Source organism: Panulirus ornatus, chromosome 11 (genome assembly GCF_036320965.1).
Source record: "Panulirus ornatus isolate Po-2019 chromosome 11, ASM3632096v1, whole genome shotgun sequence".
In the NCBI taxonomy this organism is placed as follows: domain Eukaryota; kingdom Metazoa; phylum Arthropoda; class Malacostraca; order Decapoda; family Palinuridae; genus Panulirus; species Panulirus ornatus.
Genome location: NC_092234.1, coordinates 37,308,060 through 37,329,582, shown reverse-complemented (window position 1 = coordinate 37,329,582; position 21,523 = coordinate 37,308,060). Strand labels below are relative to the sequence as shown.

The 21,523-nt window shown below is 45.9% G+C and overlaps 1 protein-coding gene across 3 annotated transcripts in view; it reads left to right on the top strand.

Moving 5' to 3' along the window:
- The window catches only part of LOC139751410 (uncharacterized), a 313,203-nt gene that overhangs the window by 260,496 nt on the left and 31,184 nt on the right, over positions 1-21,523 (top strand). For all 3 annotated transcript variants that reach the window (XM_071666799.1, XM_071666798.1, XM_071666797.1), the window contains one exon: positions 19,344-19,438. In XM_071666799.1, the coding sequence (XP_071522900.1) occupies positions 19,344-19,438 (95 nt within the window). The remainder of the gene's footprint in view (positions 1-19,343; positions 19,439-21,523) is intronic.

Sequence of the window (21,523 nt, the reverse complement as noted above, 5' to 3'; positions counted from 1 at the left end):
TAGCTACAAGGAGCGAGCATTAATACCACAGTCGTGTCCATAACAGTTGTTCTAATCTGTGGATGACGATCAAAACACCAGGCATGTAGACGATGTTCCCACTGCCTCACACAACGTCACGACAAGGACACTCATGACTAGCCCAGGTAGCTGTCCTAACTTCCCCGCCACGTTTAACTTTCTAAAATCACACACAAAAAAAGAGATAGTTCTCATGCCGTCCTTGGTGAGGTCCATGAAGGAGGGAGGGTGAGTGGGGGAGAGACATACTTGTGGTCATGCGGGGCCTCCATTACCTCGCTGCACTCAGGCACCAACATCTCAACACACATCATCTTGAGCGAGTAACTGTCTTGACCAACGGGTCAAGTCGCATCCTCAAGGTAACTCACGACTTAACCCTCTTCATAAACCTGAACTCAGGAGGATAATCATCTCTACTGACCTAACAATCAATGGGTCGGCTTAAGGAAAAAAAAAAGTGACAGTTCTAAGACTCATTTTCTTTCTGGGGAATTTGCAAATAACGGATGAGTGGCGTGCACGAGGGGGACACCTGGTGGTGTACAACACACTGGCACCTGCCACCTGAACGACACGCCCTCCGGCCTCGTCTGAAGGTGTCTGGCCTTACCTTAACGACTACTTGGCCTGGCTTTTGTCGGTTCTTTACTTCTATCGGTTCCTGGATGTTCGATTCCATCCACTGCACAGTCTAGCGCTTGGTCTGATCCTCCACAGCTCAGTGTAGCGCTTGATGGTCTTATCATTATGGTACGTTAGTGTTCTGGCTCAGGAACTGGTCTATGTTTCGTTTCTTATCTATTCCGTGGGTTTCTGTACTGGTGTGCGAGTGCCTTGTTCTTTGGGCTCCTTTTACTTTACTAGTCTGTGTGTGTGTCGCCTGGTGTGACGCTTGGTATGTCGCTTGGTAAGTCGCCTGGTCAAAGTCTTGTTCGCTGGCTTCAAGTTCGATGTGTAGACCGAATTTCAGGCTGGTCTGTGACTTGATCAGTGGCTTGATGTATAACCCATCATGTGGCCTGGCTTTTAGTAATGTGTGGTTGCGTCTGTGGTGTTACCTAAGACATCCTGTGGTCTGGATGATCACCGAGCTATCTAGTGCCTTACCTACTGCTTCATGAGCAGTTTGGTCTATACTGTGGTCCGTTGATCCGTGGTCCGGGAAGCGTATGGTCTCTGAGGTTCCTTCTAGACCACGATATAAGACCTTAAAACACAGTACTCCTCCTTCCACCTGCTCATACGTCTCTCACACCACCACGATCAGTGACCCCTCCCGCACCACGCCAACCTTACCATCACAGCCAAAAATCGTCTCGTGATCCCGGAACCTCGTAACTTACACCGTGACGTCACCGCAGGATGAGCTAGGCGTGCACAACCCGTCTCGTGATCACTAGTTATGGTCATCAGCTCTGATAGCGAACGGCGCGTAAGTCATCTCCTCAATGTGTATAAAAAAGGAAAAAAGCGAGAAGGGATGTAACACTTTAATACATTTATCATGGACGGAGGAGGCGTTCCCCCAGCATAGAGTATAACGGAGGGAGAGAGACGGCAATGAGGACATCAAGGAAGGAACCACTTGGTGATGACGGAAGTGTTGACAAAGTGGAGGGTAAGTTTGCTTGGCTGGGCTTTGAACGCATCAACTGCCGGGGTCATTCAGGCCGTCCAGCGTCAAACTACATCCACCAGCCGAGAGATCGTTACATCTTCAGGTTTTAAAAATACGTCTACGACCACTTACACTCTCTCATTTATGTGGCCCATGAAGCGTGAACGGTGAGTCAGTCTAGCTGTATTGAGTAGACAAACGAGTGGAGTACAACAATACTCATGATGGCTCGCGGACAGATAACGAGGCGTCAGAGGTGAGTGAAGTGGCTAGGACGGGCAGAGGTCAGGCGCCAGCAAGAGGCAATACGCCTGAGACGGAGACAGCAAGAAGCCAGACATTGGGCGGACGGGTGGCTGGAGACGAGTGCTCATTATCGTGACTACAGCGAGGTGTGCGTGCGGTATCCTGCCTGGCTGGCGAGAACCACGCCAAACACTCGAGCTATCGCGGAGCAGTAGGATGGGAAAGATATCGTACTCCGGCAAAGGAACTACTGTACAGCATCAGCAGTGAGGTGAACGTTTACAGACGTGTCTTTCACCTCCGACTAAAGATTTCCAGGAAGAATAAACGATAAATATTCCAAAAATTAAAAAGCACCAAATAAGTCCACAGCACCTCTACAAGAATGAATGATCCTCAGTTATCGTACTCAGGCAAGTGAAGTCTGAATGGCGGGAAGAGAAGTATCCATCATACGTTGTTTTGTTGATCGCCTAAACTTTCTTATTTGGGTTCACTTTCATTTTCGTTCTTCCGCGAGAGTGAGCGCGCGTGGCACCGCCCGCGTGCCGCTTGCGGTGCTGCGGGTGTGGTCTTCCCGTAACTTAACGGCTGCGGCCAGCCTATATACACACACACCGTACGTTAGACAAGCACGCGACCATCCACCCGACCCTCCAGGAAACTGATACACGCAGGCTGACACACACACACACACACACACACACACACACACACACACACACACGTGTAAACAAAAGCATAACCTAACTGGTCACCAAGAAGTTACATGAGAGTCAGCTAACTCACCTGACTGTAACTAGTCAGCTAACTCACCTGACTACCACTAGTTAGCTGACTTGCCTGACTACCACTAGCCAACTGATTCATCCAACTACCAATAGACAGCTTACTTATCTGTTTACCACACGTCATCTAAGCTGACTACTACTAGTGAGCAAACTCTCATAACTACCACTCGTCGGCTAAATCACCTGACCCCCCCTCCAGTCAGCTAACTCATATGACTACGCCAGCTAACTCACGTCACCATCACTCGTCAGTCCACTCACCTGAAAACCTTTAACCAGACAAATCAACTGGCTGCCTCAGCTAACTCACCCCTCCAACACAGGAGGCTAATAATGCACCTGTCCTTAACAGTACTCTACCTAAACTCAGACCTTACAGTAAGCTATATTAACTATTCCCTCATGGACAACAGACTAACTCATCCTTGGGCTCACTTGACTAACTTTCTACCACAGCGAGCAAAGTTGCTTGATCACCTTAGTACGTGTCTAGTTAACTCTAGCTTGACCACAGTAAACCCAGACAATCAACTCTCCGTTGCCCAAACGTCACGTTCTACTTGCCGCCGAGTTGCCACTTACTCACTTTCTTTCCCAAGCACCGACTCGCGACCTCCCCAGCGACCTCCACCGGTCTAACGACCTCGCCGACCAGAATCTGGTCAGTCCCGGACATACCATTGACATGAAAGTCATGATGCCAGGCACGTTTCTCCGCACGCTATAAACTTTTTTTTATACAAACATTTCAAGGTAACTTGACGACAGTGGATGGGAAAGACACTTTAGTCTTCGAGCATGAATATAAGGTAGTTATAGCTTCAAATATACAGAGAATGGAGTTACATGTACATTTTCTTTGGTCAACAAGTACAGGCTGCATAATGTTACATGCGCCAGTTCACTACAATTCTTATACAAAGGAAAATACTGTGCTTTTCATCTAGCTTCTAGTACTGTAACATATTCTATATTTGTGTTGATTTCCATAAAACACTCGTTCAGCAGTGAGTGAACTTCCCTGACTTCATTACAATACTTAACGAATCACAACCAGTGATATAAAGTATATATCAAACAAAACACACAGTTGTACTGTAGTTATGTTGAGCAATCTCACACGAGTTATGTCACCTGATATCCTAATAATAGCCCACTTGGGAAGCATAAATCATGATCATTATGATTCAAATCTTGCCACTGTCACATTAGTGAACTATTGTATCACATCCTAATCACTTGCGATGGTTAGCTGGTCGCTTGTTTGCACTTTCCATTTACCTCCTGCCAAGGTCTGCACAGTAAGACTGTTAATGTGGCCATGATAACCATATAAGAGAACTTTAACACGTTGCTCAGGTATTAATGATAATTTTGAGACCATATAAATCCTTGATCCGTTATGGCCCTTGTGTACAATTGACAATGAAATGAATAAATAACACACACACACACACACACACACACATATATATATATATATATATATATATATATATATATATATATATATATATATATATATATGTACATAAATTAGTGTAAGCAATCATGGTAAGAAAACGCAACCAAACATTTTACAAGAAAGTATTTCCCATTAGGTGACGACAGCAGGAGGTGGAATGCTGCTAAACAACGGAAGAGGAAATAACTTTCAATCTCTCCATTTATCTTTGATTAACAAACTGCTGAAGACGCTCTCTCTCTCTCTCTCTCTCTCTCTCTCTCTCTCTCTCTCTCTCTCTCTCTCTCTCTCTCTCTCTCTCTCTCTTACGCCAAACAAAACACGTCTGGCTGCACTTCACATCCTCGAAGGTCACAATCAGCAATGGAATCTCATTAGAAGCAACAGCAGATAAATTTCAGAAGAGGTTAGATGGTAACAGATGGCATCGTTTGAGTGGACAAAGATTTACGTGCGACCTCCCACGGTTTATCTGTCTCTTTATAATTTGACGAGAGTTTACCCAACGACCGACTTACCATCTGGTCAACATGTTTATTTCAAACTGTATATTAGCTTTAGGCAAGTCCTGATAGTCTGCACTCTTCTAGAAGCTCTCCTACCTTACCCAGGGCAACATGACAGGTGCTCCTTTACTTAACTTTCAAAATCATGAACATTAGGTACATAATGACACTCATGAAATGGGAACATGAGGCAAATTATCAACAGACTTCAACAAGACCGCAGGTCTCAGTATGTGGTCCTTTATACTTAGGCCGACGACCGCCCAATGGAGGTAAGTTCCGTGTGTCTGCACAAAGAAATGGTCACAACAACTCAACCCTGACGATACGACCCATGGACACGAATGCGTGACCTTGGATATGATGTCTTGCCCTTTGACCTATCACCTAAAGGGGGGTTCCGTCGTGCTCAAGGGCGTTTCCATCGTGCTTAGGGAGTCACACCCTCATGCTCGAGAGTACTCCAGTAGGAATCTTTCCCCAAAGGTAGCGTGTCAGATACGAAACAGCGAAGTATACGTCGCTGGGATAAGTTGCTAATCAAAATCACCGAGATCTTTGCAGTTAGCAAGTCTGACAAGCTTACTGCTACTCACTGACGTAAACATGATGTGAAAGCACTAATCTGAGCAGGAATTTCAACCTTAAGTGTACGAAAAAGCTGTCCACCCTTGTATATTTCCAAAGGCGATACGCGGCTAAGGTTTACTGAGGGTGCAGGCATATGATGCCCTCAGGATGAAATCACTTTAAATGCGGTCGCTGAGACTAGTATTCTAACGGCGTGAACACCAGCAACCCGCCTCAAGGTGCCTCAGGCTGTCTTTAGGGAGGTATGTTCTTTGTGGCTGGCGCTTCATTTTTGGAATTTCGCTTCTAAACGTTGTATTTTTTCCACCAGTGCTTCAAGATGGTTGACTCACCTTTCTAAGCAGGAGAAAATCCGAATTCTCTCCTGGAAGCAAGAAATGTGGGTAGACGTGAAATTTCTTGGCGCAGCGCTCAGGACGCACGACCAGGCGCCTGCTTTTCAGGGCTCGTGGCCTTCCTGACAACGTCACCCCACCCACAAAACCCATCCCTGGCTGACCAGGGATGACTTCTAGATGCACAAGTAGCCTTCTAAGACAAGAAGTATCAGAGCAGTCACAGACCATCACCCTAGGGTAATTCTCGGTGGTGGGATGACGTTGTAGGGGAGGCCACGAGCGCTGAGGTGACGATGGCGTGCGTGGACGAGACCTTTCGTGGACAGCGTAACTTGACTAGACAATTTTCACAAAATCTATTCTTTCCAAACAGATCAGTGGTGCATACAGGCGAGTGAAAGTACCTGGGTACCAACCTTGCGTTTATCTAAGAACAAGACATAATTCCATTGAAAAGTCAAACACATTTCATTTCCTACTTACTCCTCTACTCATTACAGTCTGCCGAGACTTTTACCCGCACTAGGCTGTAGCTACACTGCCTCGTGCTTGGCTACTGACCAACCTGGCCGTTATTTGTTTTCATTTATTTTTCAGACAAATCTGGAGCCATAAAAATAAAACTTCACAAAACTGAACGATGCTTATCCAAGCAGACTGTTAGGTACGATTAACTCACCATCTGGCCTAAGCTCGGCTGGCTGCCCTGGCGCAAAAAGAGGCTCATGAAGCCATAAATTAGACACAAAGAAAACTGATTATGAAAAATACCGAAGCACCCGAGCGTTCGAAACACCGGCCTCACTCGTTGTCTCCCTCGTAAACTGACTTTATGAACATTAGGCTGAAGGACCTGTTGGTACAAGTCGTATCTCTTTTCATTAATTTGTTCTAACACACACACACACACACACATACACACACACATACACACACACACATACACACACACACACATACACACACACACATACACACACACACATACACACACACACACACATATATATATATATATATATATATATATATATATATATATATATATATATATATATATACATATATGAGGTAAGGTATGCTCACAAAAAGTTAGAAATGCCGAAGATGATAATTGACGGCACGGACCGGCTGGCAGGATATGAAACTGTGTAATTCACAAGACTGGTGATTCAACATTCCGTGTTCGCCACTTAAGTCTCTTATAACTGGATAAGCGGCTCACCGTTCACACACACACACACACACGGCAGGCAAGCAGGGAGGTAGTACTCGCCCGGTTGTGTGTGTGTGAGGGATAATGACAGCGCAGTGAGTCAGCACTACAGTGGATATCAAATTCTCCTCCAAGGCTCAGGTTGCTGTCTTTACTTTCTGCTTCACATACAAGTGGGTGGTTGGCAATCAAACACTCTCTCCACCGTGTGTGTGTGTGTGTGTGTGTGTGTGTGTATGAAAGGATAGCCACCTTACCTTCGGCGAGACGGTACGATAAACGTCTATGGACGAATGGGCGCACAGTCTTGTCCAGAAATTTGTCACTACAAAGAAATCCATCATTCCACTGCTACTGGATGTAGCGCAACCTTGAAGCTGCAGGAGCCTCTTCAGTGAAGGGGTTACTGAGTTATATAGTAATACTAACATCAAATACATGCGCGACTGTGCTTCTCTGAGTTTGGCCATCACGCACGGCCACATCTTTGTGAGGACAGCAACATAGGATAGGTGGCAGCTGCCTCGGAGGACGTTTTGAAGCTGAGGACACCAATATGGCAATTCTTTGTTTCGCAAGCAGGACGACCACCTGGTATCATACTGGTGTGGGCGCGCAAGACACAACTTTGTGCGAAAATTCATAAGCGTTCGTGGGCCCCAGCCTCAGAGGCCGTTTTGAGATCGCTAATGGAGGATAAGGTGACCAATATAGCAATTGTCTAGCACACACAACCACCAACTGGTCTCATAATGTCGGACGCAGACGTAACTTGGTGCGGGAAGTGTTATGAGCTACGTGGCTGACGCTTCAAAGGCCTTCATCAGGTCGCACACTGAGACATGAGAGAACAAAGACACTCTACTGCTCATCAGTAGATTAGTAAGTAAAGAATTAATGAAGGCACAGCCATCTTCACCCCGACAACGCTGGGTACTGTCTGAGGCTGTATGATCGTCCAAGGACAAAAAGGAGTTCAGCTTCGTCAACTTCTTGATCGAAAGGAGGCTATCATTTCTCTGCTCCTGATCGGAATGTAAAATCAAAGTCGAAGGAGCCAATAGGGATCCTGGGATCACACACACACACACACACACAGACACACAGACACACAGACACACAGACACACACACACATATATATCTTTTTCTTTTCTTTCTTTCAAACTATTCGCCATTTCCCGCATTAGTAAGGTACCGTTAAGAACAGAGGACTGGGCCTTTGTGGAATATCCTCACCTGGCCCCCCCTCTGTTCCTTCTTTTGGAAAATTAAAAAAAAAAAAAAAACGAGAGGGGAGGATTTCCAGCCTCCCGCTCCCTCCCCTTTTAGTCGCCTTCTACGACACGCAGAGAATACGTGGGAAGTATTCTTTCTCCCCTATCCCCAGGGATATATATGTATATATTATCATCAAGGAAATCATCATATATATATATATATATATATATATATATATATATATATATATATATATATATATGACGAAACACACACACCGTAATGACCTGACAAGCGCTAAACAACTGACCAGCAACTCAGTCTTAAACTCGACCTCACCTGACATACACCCAAGGTGTTACCGGACCCCACCTACAAGAGGTGACACCGCAGGTGAAAAGTCACCTTTGCCGAGGTCTTATCACTGCGAGTACATTTCCCTGCTACTGGAAGTTGCTTAGTAGGCTCCATGAGCCTTTAGAAAGGTCCTGGGCAGTGCTAGGTCTCCATGAAAATCGATCCTGGGGTAATCATATATATATATATATATATATATATATATATATATATATATATATATATATATATATATATATATATTCTTTCTTTCTTTCATACTATTCGCCATTTCCCGCATTAGCGAGGTAGCGTTGAGAACAGAGGACTGGGCCCTTGAGGGAATATCCTCACCTGGGCCCCTTCTCTGTTCCCTCTTTTGGAAAAAAAAAAAAAAAAAAAAAAAAAAAAAGTGAGAGGGGAGGATTTCCAGCCCCCCGCTCCCTCCCCTTTTAGTCGCCTTCTACGACACGCAGGGAATACGTGGGAAGTATTCTTTCTCCCCTATATATATATATATATATATATATGACAGCTAGAGACTGGGTGTGAACGAATGTGGCCATTGTTGTCTTTTCCTAGAGCTACCTTGCCCGCGCGCGAGGGGAGAGGGTGCCATTTCATGTGTGGCGGAGTGGCGTTAGGAATTGATGAAAGCAGCAAGTATGAATATGTACATGTGTATATATGCATATGTGTGTGTATGTATATTTATGTATACGTTGAAATGTATGGGTATGTACATGTGTGTGTGTGTGTGTGTGTGTGTGTGTGTGTGATACAGGTCTGGCTTTTTTTTGAGGGAGGCAGAAATGATCCGGCCAGTGATTAACTCTCCGTTCTAACTCCACACAGGGGCTGACCTGCTCGACTTGCCAGAAGAGAATATTTCTGAAACAATTCATTTCACAATAATGAAGTTATCACATACAGACCCACCGGTACCTGAATCAACCCCGAGCTGTGAATACTGTTCACCAACCTTTATAATACCGTCACGTAGGGCGTGTCGTAATCCTGGGAACCAACACGACCTATTGGATTTAATTAGGTTTTGATTTTCGAGTTATATATATATATATATATATATATATATATATATATATATATATATATATATATATATATATATTCTGGCCGCTGTACATATATAAATTCAAATGAAGTTTTATTTATCATCATTATTCATAGTTATCTCACGTGACAACTACTATCTAATTTGGTTTATATTCCTATACAGACGTAGACTTGAGTGACGCTTTAGCAGCTTCGTGATGAACAGTGAAACCTCAGGGCCTCATATTCCTCCCCACAGCATAAGCGCACCGGAATACTGAAAACAGCGTTGCCCTGCTTGTCTTACCCTAATTGTATTTTTTTTATAGTTATTCCCAACAATTCTAGCGCTGCTGCGCTGAAAACCTCACAAAATCGCTTTATGTATACAAGGAATTGATGCAACGCAAAAATACTCCAACTTTTTGCAAAATGAAAAAAGAAGGGGGCGAACAACACGACCCGAGTTTTTCGACCGTCGGTGACCGTTCGCTGGCTTCTTGGCTCGCTTCAGGTGTATTCACCTCTCTCTCTCTCTCTCTCTCTCTCTCTCTCTCTCTCTCTCTCTCTCTCTCTCTCTCTCTCTCTCTCTTCCTACGGATTCAGTCACGTTGCTACTTGAATTGCACCAAATCTCAAAATATCATTTTACGAACCATAACACATTTCCTGGAATCACGCTAATGATTACCAGGAAAGAATATGACACCAGTTCTCAGACATGGTAATACTGAACAAATTCCACGGCTGCACCTAATGACACATAACGAATACAGACCCAATACTCTTCTGGGAGTTGCGTTTCACCTTCTAACTGACCTGCTACCTGACGTCTGCTTTTAAAGGGAGTGTTTTAAACGTTCGGCTAAAAATGTATGCATGTTCCTCTTAAATAATACATCTATGAATAACTAAAGCATCTGTGCATTTGTGTGTTTGTGCATACATTTTCCACGGCCAAGCTCTCGCACCTACAGACCCAAAATTTTGGGTGTAGGTCATTCAGAATCTGGGTAAAGTTTTTGTTTACCGCATGATGGCATCATTCAGCAGAACCTAACAAACGGATTATAATGAAGGTACCTCAGGATCACAGGCAGGATCCAAGGTCACCGAAGCCTGACCTTAAAGGTCAACAGATGCCACCTTTCAAGGTTCAGACGGACTACAGCAACATATAGTATCTGGAGGCTCCAGATTTTGGGTGAAGGTACTTCAGAACCTGAAACAGGTTTTTAAACTAACGCACACTGGCCTTGAAGACCATTTTTGGGGCCACCAATTGTTACCTTAGCCTTACATATTACACTTAGCTCACTGCTCAGGTCGTGTTCGATTATGGTGACATGAGATCACTTACTTATCAAGCCTCTTATGGAACCTCAAACTGAGAGCTGCATCCTGACGCTTAAGTTTATTTTCGCTTGCTTCGCTGAGACCGGTGATCGCTGGTACACATGATCCTCGGCTTACGGTCCCACATGGATGCAGGTCAGGCAGCCGTGCGTGTTTGTGAGTTGATAGGCAATAACTGGTCTCCTGCGATTGCTTTAAGGTAAATACTGTTAAGTGATGATCTTACTGGCTGGAGGCGCCGCCAGTTTGTCTCTAGCCACCTGCCGGGGCCAGGCCTGCTGTCGCCTACACCATAGATAAGCTCGGAACACACACGTTCCTCCAGCGAGTCTTGTTTGTTCTGCCTCAAGAACAAAACTCATGGCTCGCTCTTGATTATACAGTTAACGATGATTATAACACGTATAATACATGTTAAGATATTCTTACCGACTTGCCTCTCCCTTACATAACAATATATTGGGTCAACGAAAATATCATACCTTATATCATTAGTTTAATCTTATTTTTCTTGGAATTATTATATGATTCTGCAAATGAACGACAGTTCACTAGAGGCTGAGTGTCCATAATTCATGACCAGATTTCCTGTCGGTGCCAGTGGTGGATGTGTCAGCTCGCTAAACACTAGCTTTTCTTCGGTGATTTCACTATTTTCGATAATCAGCGAATTGAACATTTCTGTCTCGTAATGTTATCATATATCTCATCTGTGCGCAATGGTAGTAGCTTTACACTAGTACAGCGTCGCTTCTCTCATCCCTGTATGTGTAGTTACCTATTTGCGCTGTACAGGGAGGGAGTTCTACGCTCGTGGGGCCCCATCTCTTGAACCATCTTTACTACCACACAACTTTTTCACATTTCTGTTTATTCTCTGCAGCTGCTATATATTTTCATTCACTTTGCTCCATTCATCACAGTACTTCATATATCCTTTCTTCTCTAACTTCATATTCTCATTCACTTTGCTCCATTCATCACAGTACTTCATATATCCTTTCTTCTCTAACTTCATATTACGGATATCTGCTTGTTTTATCCTTACAACTTTCAAAGGACCGTACACTCTGTCTACCACCAAGATGATTTAGAATCTTAAAGGCTGTGATCTCATCACCCCTTGTTCTTCTTTCTTCCATGGTGGGCAATGTTAAGGCCTCTTGCCTTTCTTTAGAACTCAGCTCTTATAATTCCGGTGCTGCCCTCCTCTAGACTTTCTCTACTAGTTCTTTGTGCTTCTTTTGGTGCGGTGACCAAACCAGGGAAGCATGCTCTACTTCTGGCAACATGCAGGATGTGGACAGGTTGCTGAACATTTCCTTATTCATATATTTGAATGCAATTCTAATGTCTGCCAGCAAGCAACTAGTCTCCTTTACTATTTCCTTGGGTGGGTCTTTGGTAGAGGTTAGGGACGATGTCGCCTCCCAAGTCTCTCTTGCACACAGATTCCTGCACCTTATTTCCAGCTGGATAATATTCATATAGAGGCCTTCACTGAGGCCTACCCTCATTACTTCACATTTACCTACGTTGAATTTCATCGACTGCGTATCACACCAGCTTTGGAGTTTGCCTAGGTACCCTTGTAAAGTGATGCAATCCTTTTCGCTTTTCACTTCCCCCATGACCTTCGCATCACCTTCAGACATATTCAGGTGGGAGCCATATCTTCTGGCAAGTCATTTACGTAGCTCAAGAGTAATGGTCCCAGAACTGCACCCTGTAGCACTCAAATGATGACCTCAACCTATTTCGAGACAGCTCCTCTGACATGCGTCCTTTTGTTCCCATCCATTAAGATAATCGATCCATTGAACCAGTCTTCCCTGTATTCCTGCCTGGTGATTCAGCTTTCTAAACAGCCTCCAACGTGCGACAGCGTCAAATGCTTCTGGACGGTCCAGAAACAAACGAGCCACCCAGCTTCCTCCTTCGTCCACAACACAGCTGACACGCTCAGAGGTCCGTTGCGCATGACCCTTCCCTAAGACTACGTAGCCTCTCAGGTTGTTTCTCATCTGCATAAAATGTGTGTGTGACCCCTGACCGCTCCCACACCCCTCCACACCACACCACAATACAAGCGTTAGGTAGGCATCCTCTTCAAAGCCTAATATATCCATATCTCCTCCCCCTTCTGCCTACACGCCATCTTCCTCCTAGCTGCCACTACCGCTCATGCCTCCAGGGCACCACCCACACAGCGCCACTCACAGCTCGGCCTCATATATGGGCATCACGTCCAATGATTTACATGGCTTGACCTTCAGGCAAGGGGGGGGTGGGGGAGGCGTTGGGGTTATGGTCAGTGGGGCGCAGTATGTAGAGCGGTCCCGCCCTCCGGGAAGACCGCCGTCCGACCTCGTGGCCAGGAAACTTGTGATTATGGTGGAGGCTGAACCTGCTGCTCTGATGCTGGTTCATTTGACGACATCATTTGCTGGGGAAACACACACGAGTGAGGCGCGCGTCGTGCGCGGACCTTCATCATGGTCCATAAGTGCGCGGACCTTCATCATGGTCCACAGGTGCGCGGACCTTCATCATGGTCCACAAGTGCGCGGACCTTCATCATGGTCCACAGGTGCGCGGACCTTCATCATGGTCCACAAGTGCGCGGACCTTCATCATGGTCCACAGGTGCGCGGACCTTCATCATGGTCCACAAGTGCGCGGACCTTCATCATGATCCGCAGGAGCGCGGACCTTCATCATGGTCCACAGGTGCGCGGACCTTCATCATGGTCCACAGGTGCGCGGACCTTCATCATGGTCCACAAGTGCGCGGACTTTCATCATGGTCCACAGGTGCGCGGACCTTCATCATGGTCCACAGGTGCGCGGACCTTCATCATGATCCACAGGTGCGCGGACCTTCATCATGGTCCACAGGTGCGCGGACCTTCATCATGGTCCACAGGAGAGTATACTCGAGTCAACTAATTTGCAATATCGCTCGTAAGCCAGACAGTAAAATATCTAATATTTTTTTCCAGGTTCCAATAATGACTTATTTCATCATTAGTTAATCATTATTCGTTCATAACATCAAAATATGTTTCTCTGTGAAAACCTTGTCATACTCGATATCAAATCTCGAAACAGCGTGTGATAATGTTAAGCTACGCTGTCTGGTCTACCAATACTCATGTTATCATGAGCATTATGCCATGAAGATCATCTGTCGTAGGTCTCGTGTGACCGAGCGCCCTGGTGTGAGAGGCTGAGGTCGTGGATTGGTGGCACACCCGCGTGTCCTGATCATCTGTGGGTTGAGGCTCGACCCGGCCGGCACCAGGTGCGGCCACTGACGGCGGTGCTGCTGGCCGGCGTGTGCACCGGCCGACCACTTTCTTGCTACCATCTTGTGCCGTATTATGTGGTATCATTATCTTTAGTTTCCAAACACAAACACACACACACACACACGATCGTTACCACAGTGACACCATCACCAATGAACATGATCAACAGTGCTGCTGGTACTGTAATGACGGTCGTTTCCAAAGTGACACCATCACCACTGAACATGATCACCACTGCAGCTGGTGTCGTAACACGTACTGCTCACATTGTTACCATGACCTGACACTCACGGTCAATAAGTGGTCATCCACACGACCAACCCAACCATCTGCCATCCTTATGGTCATTACTTTAATGAGAACTCCAAATTTGACAGTTTGATTGTCGGTGATTCTCCCTCCGTGTTAACTGCGTTAAACTTGCTTCAGTATGAGTGTAATGAGCTTGTGTCTGAAGCACGACACATGTATAACCAAATTACTCATGATGGGTCAAGACTCCAGTTTCCCTGCGTTCCATCACATGTTGGCCTCGCGATGCATCATGATAAGGTTAATGAACAAGCAGAAAGATGAAGTTGATTTCCCTCCGGGTCTACCTGCCAGTACCCTTAACATAACTCAAGACTGAATATGAACCAAATCTTTTAGACTTGAGAAGTGAAGTCAGCAAAAGCTGATCCATTTACCACTGTAATATCAGGCAAGAAGAATCATGAATACATGATTCACCCAAGAGAATCAGGAGACACCTTGATCTTATCGCCTGACTTAGGCTGGGCAGCAGATATTCATAGCAGTTTGCCTGCTGACGATGAACAGATTATATGAGGACTCTGCCAACTGCGCTCCTCCCACACTGTGCAACATTAAGTACGTGACTGATGTAAAATCAGTGAGTTCAGAGATGATACTGACCAAACATTACGCGATATGTGTAAGGATTTCATACATAACAATATTCCTCCACAGACACCTGAAAAATTATCATAACTTTGCTTCTTGTAAATAGTTCATATCTTGATAAGTCATCTCGTCATTGTTGTTCAACTGCTGTAAACTTTACTTAACATGTAAACTGCCGAATAATCTATTCAGTGTTACCCATGTTAACACTTCTCCAGTCCCTAGACCTCTTGTTCTCTCTGTGTCCTCTGCTTTGCCACAGCCCACAGGATGGGTAGGAGTGCACGATAGGGTCGCCGCAAGGTCTTGCGACAAAAATCAAAAATCAAAATCTACTGACGAGTCTCCCCTGCCGAGTGTGGTCAACAAGGTACTGGGAAAGATAGAAAACAAATGGGCGACTTCCTTCAGAGGACACACTGCCCACGTGAGGGACAACACTGTGTCAGGGAAAGATCACGCAGAACCAGCTTCTTAGATGTCTCTGAGAGAGTGACCTCTGTTCTACACACAATAAAGAGAGGGCTAGCTAGCTGTATCATTTGTACCTGGACTGCCAGGAAGAATCTGACACTCTACCACATGGAAAGCTGATTACAAAGCAGGATCACCAGCCAGTAATAAAGATAAGACTCCTTCGATGGATAGAAGATTACATCCAAGTTCCTTTGAACAGTTGCTCCATTTATGCAATGGATTGATTCGTCCTTGTATGGAGTACTGATCTCACATCTGTCTTGGTTCTAGCTCTGCTTCCTTACTTGACAGAGTCCAAAGCGGTCCAACTTATAATCTGTCCCAGGCTGACTTCCAAACTTGACCCCCTCTTCTGTAGGTATTACTTTGGTTTTATGCTCCCGAGAACTGGCTACTTGTGTGCCCAAACCACTAGTTAGACCACGCAATACTTGGCAAGCTGCTGCGTCACATGATTACTGTGTGGCCATCGGCAACTCAAAAGTGGGCCGTTTTGATAACTGCTTCTTTCCCTACACGTCGAAACTTTGGAACTCTCTACCTTCACATGTCTTTCCCAACAAGTATGGCCTGGCACGTTATAAAAGACAGGTTTTTCACTTCCTCCAAAATTCGTAAATACTCTCCCTTGTCTTTTCTTTTTTCAATTCACATTCCTCTATATTTCAATAAAGGCCCGGCCTTGATGTCGAATTCTGTCCACGACTGGAGACCTCAACATGAAAAATAATGTAAGTGAAAGGGAACATACGAAGCATGACAAGGAGTCTTCCTTGAAATGGTTTATCACCGGCAGGTTGCCGCAGAGTGGTCTGAGACCACCAGCGGGTTGCCGCAGAGTGGTCTGAGATCACCAGCGGGTTGCCGCAGAGTGGTCTGAGACCACCAGCGGGTTGCCGCAGAGTGGTCTGAGATCAGCAGCGGGTTGCCGCAGAGCGTTCTGAGATCAGTAGCGGGTTGCCGCAGAGTGGTCTGAGATCAGCAGCGGGTTGCCGCAGAGTGGTCTGAGAACATCACGATATTTTCGCAGATGACGGAAAGGTGAGGAGGAACGTGAAAAAAGAGGATTCCATCTGCTTACGAGGGAACCTAGACGCACTCCAAAGAGCTGGTGTGATGCACAGTCGATAAAACTGAACCCAAGTAAATGTAATATGAGAGAGAGAGAGAGAGAGAGAGAGAGAGAGAGAGAGAGAGAGAGAGAGAGAGAGAGAGAGAGAGAGAGAGAGAGAGAGAGAGAGAGAGAGAGACTCACCATATGAATATCATCCAGCGGGAAGTAAGCCGCAAGAATTTGCGTGTGAAATAGGCTTCGAGAACCGTCATCGTCCCTGACCTGACGCCAGAACCCCACATCAGAACAGTACAGCACACAAATTATAAGCTGGTGGATGCTAGAACATCATAAGCTGGTAAATGCTAGAACATCATAAGCTGGTAGATGCTAGAACATCATAAGCTGGTAGATGCTAGAACATCATAAGCTGGTAGATGCTAGAACATCATAACCTGGTAGATGCTAGAACATCATAACCTGGTAGATGCTAGAACATCATAAGCTGGTAGATGCTAGAACATCATAACCTGGTAGATGCTAGAACATCATAACCTGGTAGATGCTAGAACATCATAAGCTGGTAGATGCTAGAACATCATAAGCTGGTAGATGCTAGAACATCATAAGCTGGTAGATGCAAGAACATCATAAGCTGGTAGATGCTAGAACATCATAAGCTGGTAGATGTTGGAACATCATAAGCTGGTAGATGCTAGAACATCATAAGAGTATATGGACAAGCTGTTCCTATCCTACTTCAGGCAAAAACTGGAGCATACTTCTCAAGTCTGGCCATCGCACATAAGATACACAAAGAACTAATAGAGAAGATCCAAAAGAGGGAACGAAAATGGTACTGGAATTAAAAGAGATGATATAGAGGGATAGGCTAAAGGCCTTAAATTTACCCATCGTGGAAGAAAGAAGAGTGAGGGGTGACCTGATCACGACCTGCAGGATGACGTACACAGTGCCAGCCTTCGAAATACGCAGTGGCCATGAGACACACACTGAATTAAGCAAGAAACTTGTCAGAAAGGATGTAACATGTACATCTTTACTATAAGAGTTGTAATAGATGAAGGGAAAAATCTTTTAAATGAGGTATAATAGCGGAGAAAATTCAAGATATGGGGCTCCACGAGTGTACGACCCCTCTCCATACAGCACAAAAATAAGAAAGCGTACATACATTTACCTACACATACACATATGAATATGCTATAAGAATGGCCCCAAAATTAAGAAGAGAGATGAGTTATGAGGAGAGGAGAGAAGTCCTCGACCTACACACAATAGAGCGTTATAAGTTCGAATCCTGTTTGCAGCAGTCGGTCCACAGTCAACCCAGCTGTTCATTCTCTCTTAAGGGTAGGGTTTTATATATATATATATATATATATATATATATATATAAATATATCATTAATGAGAAAGCTTTGATTAGGGCATTCAGTTCCCTGTGCCGCCTCAGCGCAAAAGAAAAAGAAGAAAAACACTTAAATTCCTGAGGGTCACGTTGATGTTACCAAAGACCAGTTCCTTGTGGAGAGAAAAAAGACTGTCATGTTTAGAGTCCAGCATGAAGGTGAGCAAATGTCAGTTAGGACCTGAGGAAATATTTCCCTCGTAAAAGACTTGTGGATAATTCGAGAAACTCGGAGATGTGGTAAATGTTAATTTGATTAGAAAATTCATCAAACACCAGAGCGAGAGAAGTGAGGCCAGGAGGCTGGGTTCCACTAGGGTACGGCTGTGTCTCTCCGTACACAAATTGTCACTGCACACACACACACACACACACACACACACACACACCTAAGAAGTAAGAGGTGATTACGCAACCATACCTGAACGCCTCACACCACAGCCACCCACAGCAGGGGTCGCTACAGGCGTTAGTGGTAGGTAATTGCCCGTTGCCATGTTCCACATCCCATATTATACCTGGCTAGGAGCGCTGCCTTATGCATCAGGTCATTGCTCTGCTGATGAGGCGCAACACAAATTTTCTTTTTTTCGTTTCTGGCTGCCTGGGGGAGAGGTGTTGGTGCACGCGTGTCAGTTCGATGCCCTGCTTTCCTGACACCTCTTGCGGGTCTGGAGACAACGGAGTGTGGGCGTCGGAACACCACTTCCCTGCCCTCCTTAATGCTGGTTGAGTCCCCAGCGTTCTTTCCAGGGAGCTGGAAGACTCACAAAGGATGACACGTGTACCGGGTTCGGCGTTCTTAGCGCAACCGCAACATGTCCCGCGGGGCTGGGTGACGCGCGGCGGTGGTAGTGGTGGCGGTGTGTGACGCGCGCCACCTTGTTACCCAGCTACTCCCCCCCGGCGGCTCCTCCTGACGGCACCCTGGTGAGTCCTGTGGGGTGACTGGCCTCCTCCACGACCCCCGCACCGCTCACACATCTAGTTGTTTCCTCCAGCACGAGAGAACGCCCCTCCTGAATGACGATACGACCCCTCTGCCACAGCAGTACGATCCTTCATCACGACAATACGACCCTCTGCCACAGCAGTACGATCCTTCATCACGACAATACGACCCTCTACCGTGACAATACGGCGCTCCAGCACGACAGTACGACCCTACAGCGTGACAATACGACGCTCCAACACGACTATACGACCTTCTGCCACGACAATACGACCCTACAGCACGACGATACGACCCCTTGGGTACGAGGGTCTGGCCTTTGACGGACTTTCAGTAGTCAGGTCAGAGGTGAGGCCAAGGGTCGTCCCGTTGTGCTTACAACGAAAAGATTCTCACATCAACATGGAGTGTGTCTGGAGATTAACCTATTTCTCTTCCTCTTCCCCAGGTGATGGTGGGCGTGGTGGTGGGCGTGTCTGGATACAGCATGACGCCCATCCAGTACCACATACAGACAGACACCGCCCCAGATCGCTACTTTAGGTGAGGCCTTGATCATTGTAGTAGTAGTAGTAGTGAGTGTGTGTGTGTGTGTGTGTGTGTGTGTGTGTGTGTGTGTGTGTGTGTGTGTGTAATTATCTACCTGTACTGTTCGGGGAGGGAGTTTTACAATCGTGGGGACCCATCAACTGAACCATCTCTGCTGTCATGATATTTTTTCCAGCCTCTGTATGTTGTCCACATTCTGTTTCATCATCAAGTCTATTCCATTACGTCATCTGCTACTCTTACGTCACTAAACTACTTATCTACATATGGTACAGCAATCTTCCTCCTTAATTCATGTTATGACCTGGTTGTTCTATCGCACCATGTTTTGAAAAACTGTTCAATAGCGACGTAATGAAAGTGTAAAAAAAAAAGTTTTTGAAAGGTCACTCCTTACTTTTCTTTCTTCCATTGTAGACAAATTTCAGGCCTCTAAACTATCCTTCTAAATCAGCTCTGGTACCTTCTTTGTTGACCTCCTTCGAACCTTCTCTATTGGTTCTCTGGATTTATAGAGCATATTCTAATCTTCGTCTAATGTAGGAGGTGAGCAGCTTACTGTAGACTCCATCATCCATATACGTGAATGCTATGCTAATATATATCCCAGCAGACAATCTGACGTGGGACTCTTGAGGATAGGCTAGGGACGAGGTCGACTGGCACGTCTCTCTCACACACACACATTCCTTCAGTTTACTTCCCACTTAATGATATTCCTATTAGGACCTTCCCTCACTCTCTTCCATCCTCATTTATTTACCAGGGATGAAGGCCATCCACCACGAGTCACACCAGCTTTCCTTAAGACCTTAGCGTAGTCCACAGGGAAACCCAAGGACACTCTTCACGTTCGTTTTGAAATCTCTGGTCTAGCCGCCCTCACTACAATATACCCGCCCACATTACTGTCTACCCACCTTCACTAATATCTACCTACTCTCATTACTGTCTACCCACCCTCACTACTACCTACTCATCCTTACTACTGCCTTACAATTCCATCTACTGTCTACCCACCCTCACTACTACCTACTCATCCTTACTACTGCCTTACAATTCCATCTACTGTCTACCCACCCTCACTACTACCTACTCATCCTTACTACTGCCTTACAATTCAATGTCACATTGGAAAGTTATATCAAAAGACGTTTCATTTTAAGGGTCCCTCTCTACCTGTAACACGAGGCCAGCAGAGCTGCAGTTCCCCTAAATGTTGGCAAACGTTCCTGGCTGGCTGGCTGGTGTGTGTGTGTGTGTGTGTGTGTGTGTGTGTGTGTGTGTGTGTGTGTGTGTAACGTGGTTTAGTTTACACCTATACATACAGAGACAAAGATGTCACCCTCTCTGCCAAGACATGGTGTCTTCTTATTCACCAAAGACTTTCCTCCTCTTCTCTGGCAGCCTCCTCCTCCTCCCTCCTCCTCACAGCTCCCCCCAACGATGGATCCCACCGTTACCACACCCCCCCCATCGTCCCGTGCCCCTGGCGCCAGCGTCCCCCTTCGCAGGCCGACATTTTTCCTGCCTCCGTGTAACACTGGTGCAAGGGCGCCTCCACCCAGCCCTCTGGTCAGGTGAGGGGCCACCTGCACCAAGGGTGTCGACCACCACAAACGGGCGTGGGCGTGGGCGGGGTAGTTGGCAGACAGCCATGGATCTCCGTCCACCTCCCATCTCCTCTCTATCTGCCTCCCTCTGACCCACCCCCATCCTCCCTAGTTGCTCTCCAGAAGGCCCTTTTTCCTCCTTGCCTCCCTCCCGCTCCCCTCCATTGCTCTCTCGTGACCCCTTTGTTCTCTTTGTTCCGCCATCTGGTCCTCTTCTGTCCTCTGTTCCCCTTCCATTTTAGTGTTGCATTCTTCCGTTCCCTGTGTTTTGCTCCAAGCCATCCATCTCCATTATCTTCTCTGTGTCCTGGCTCCTCCCGTTCCACCCGTCACTCATGCTCTCTTCGCCTTTGTTTCACCGTTTTCTGACTCTTCTTTCTCATTTTTGTTTCCAGTTGTCTTTTGCTCCTCATTACTGCCCAGGCTTCCACAATTCTTCATTATCTTCCGGTCAATCACGGTGTTG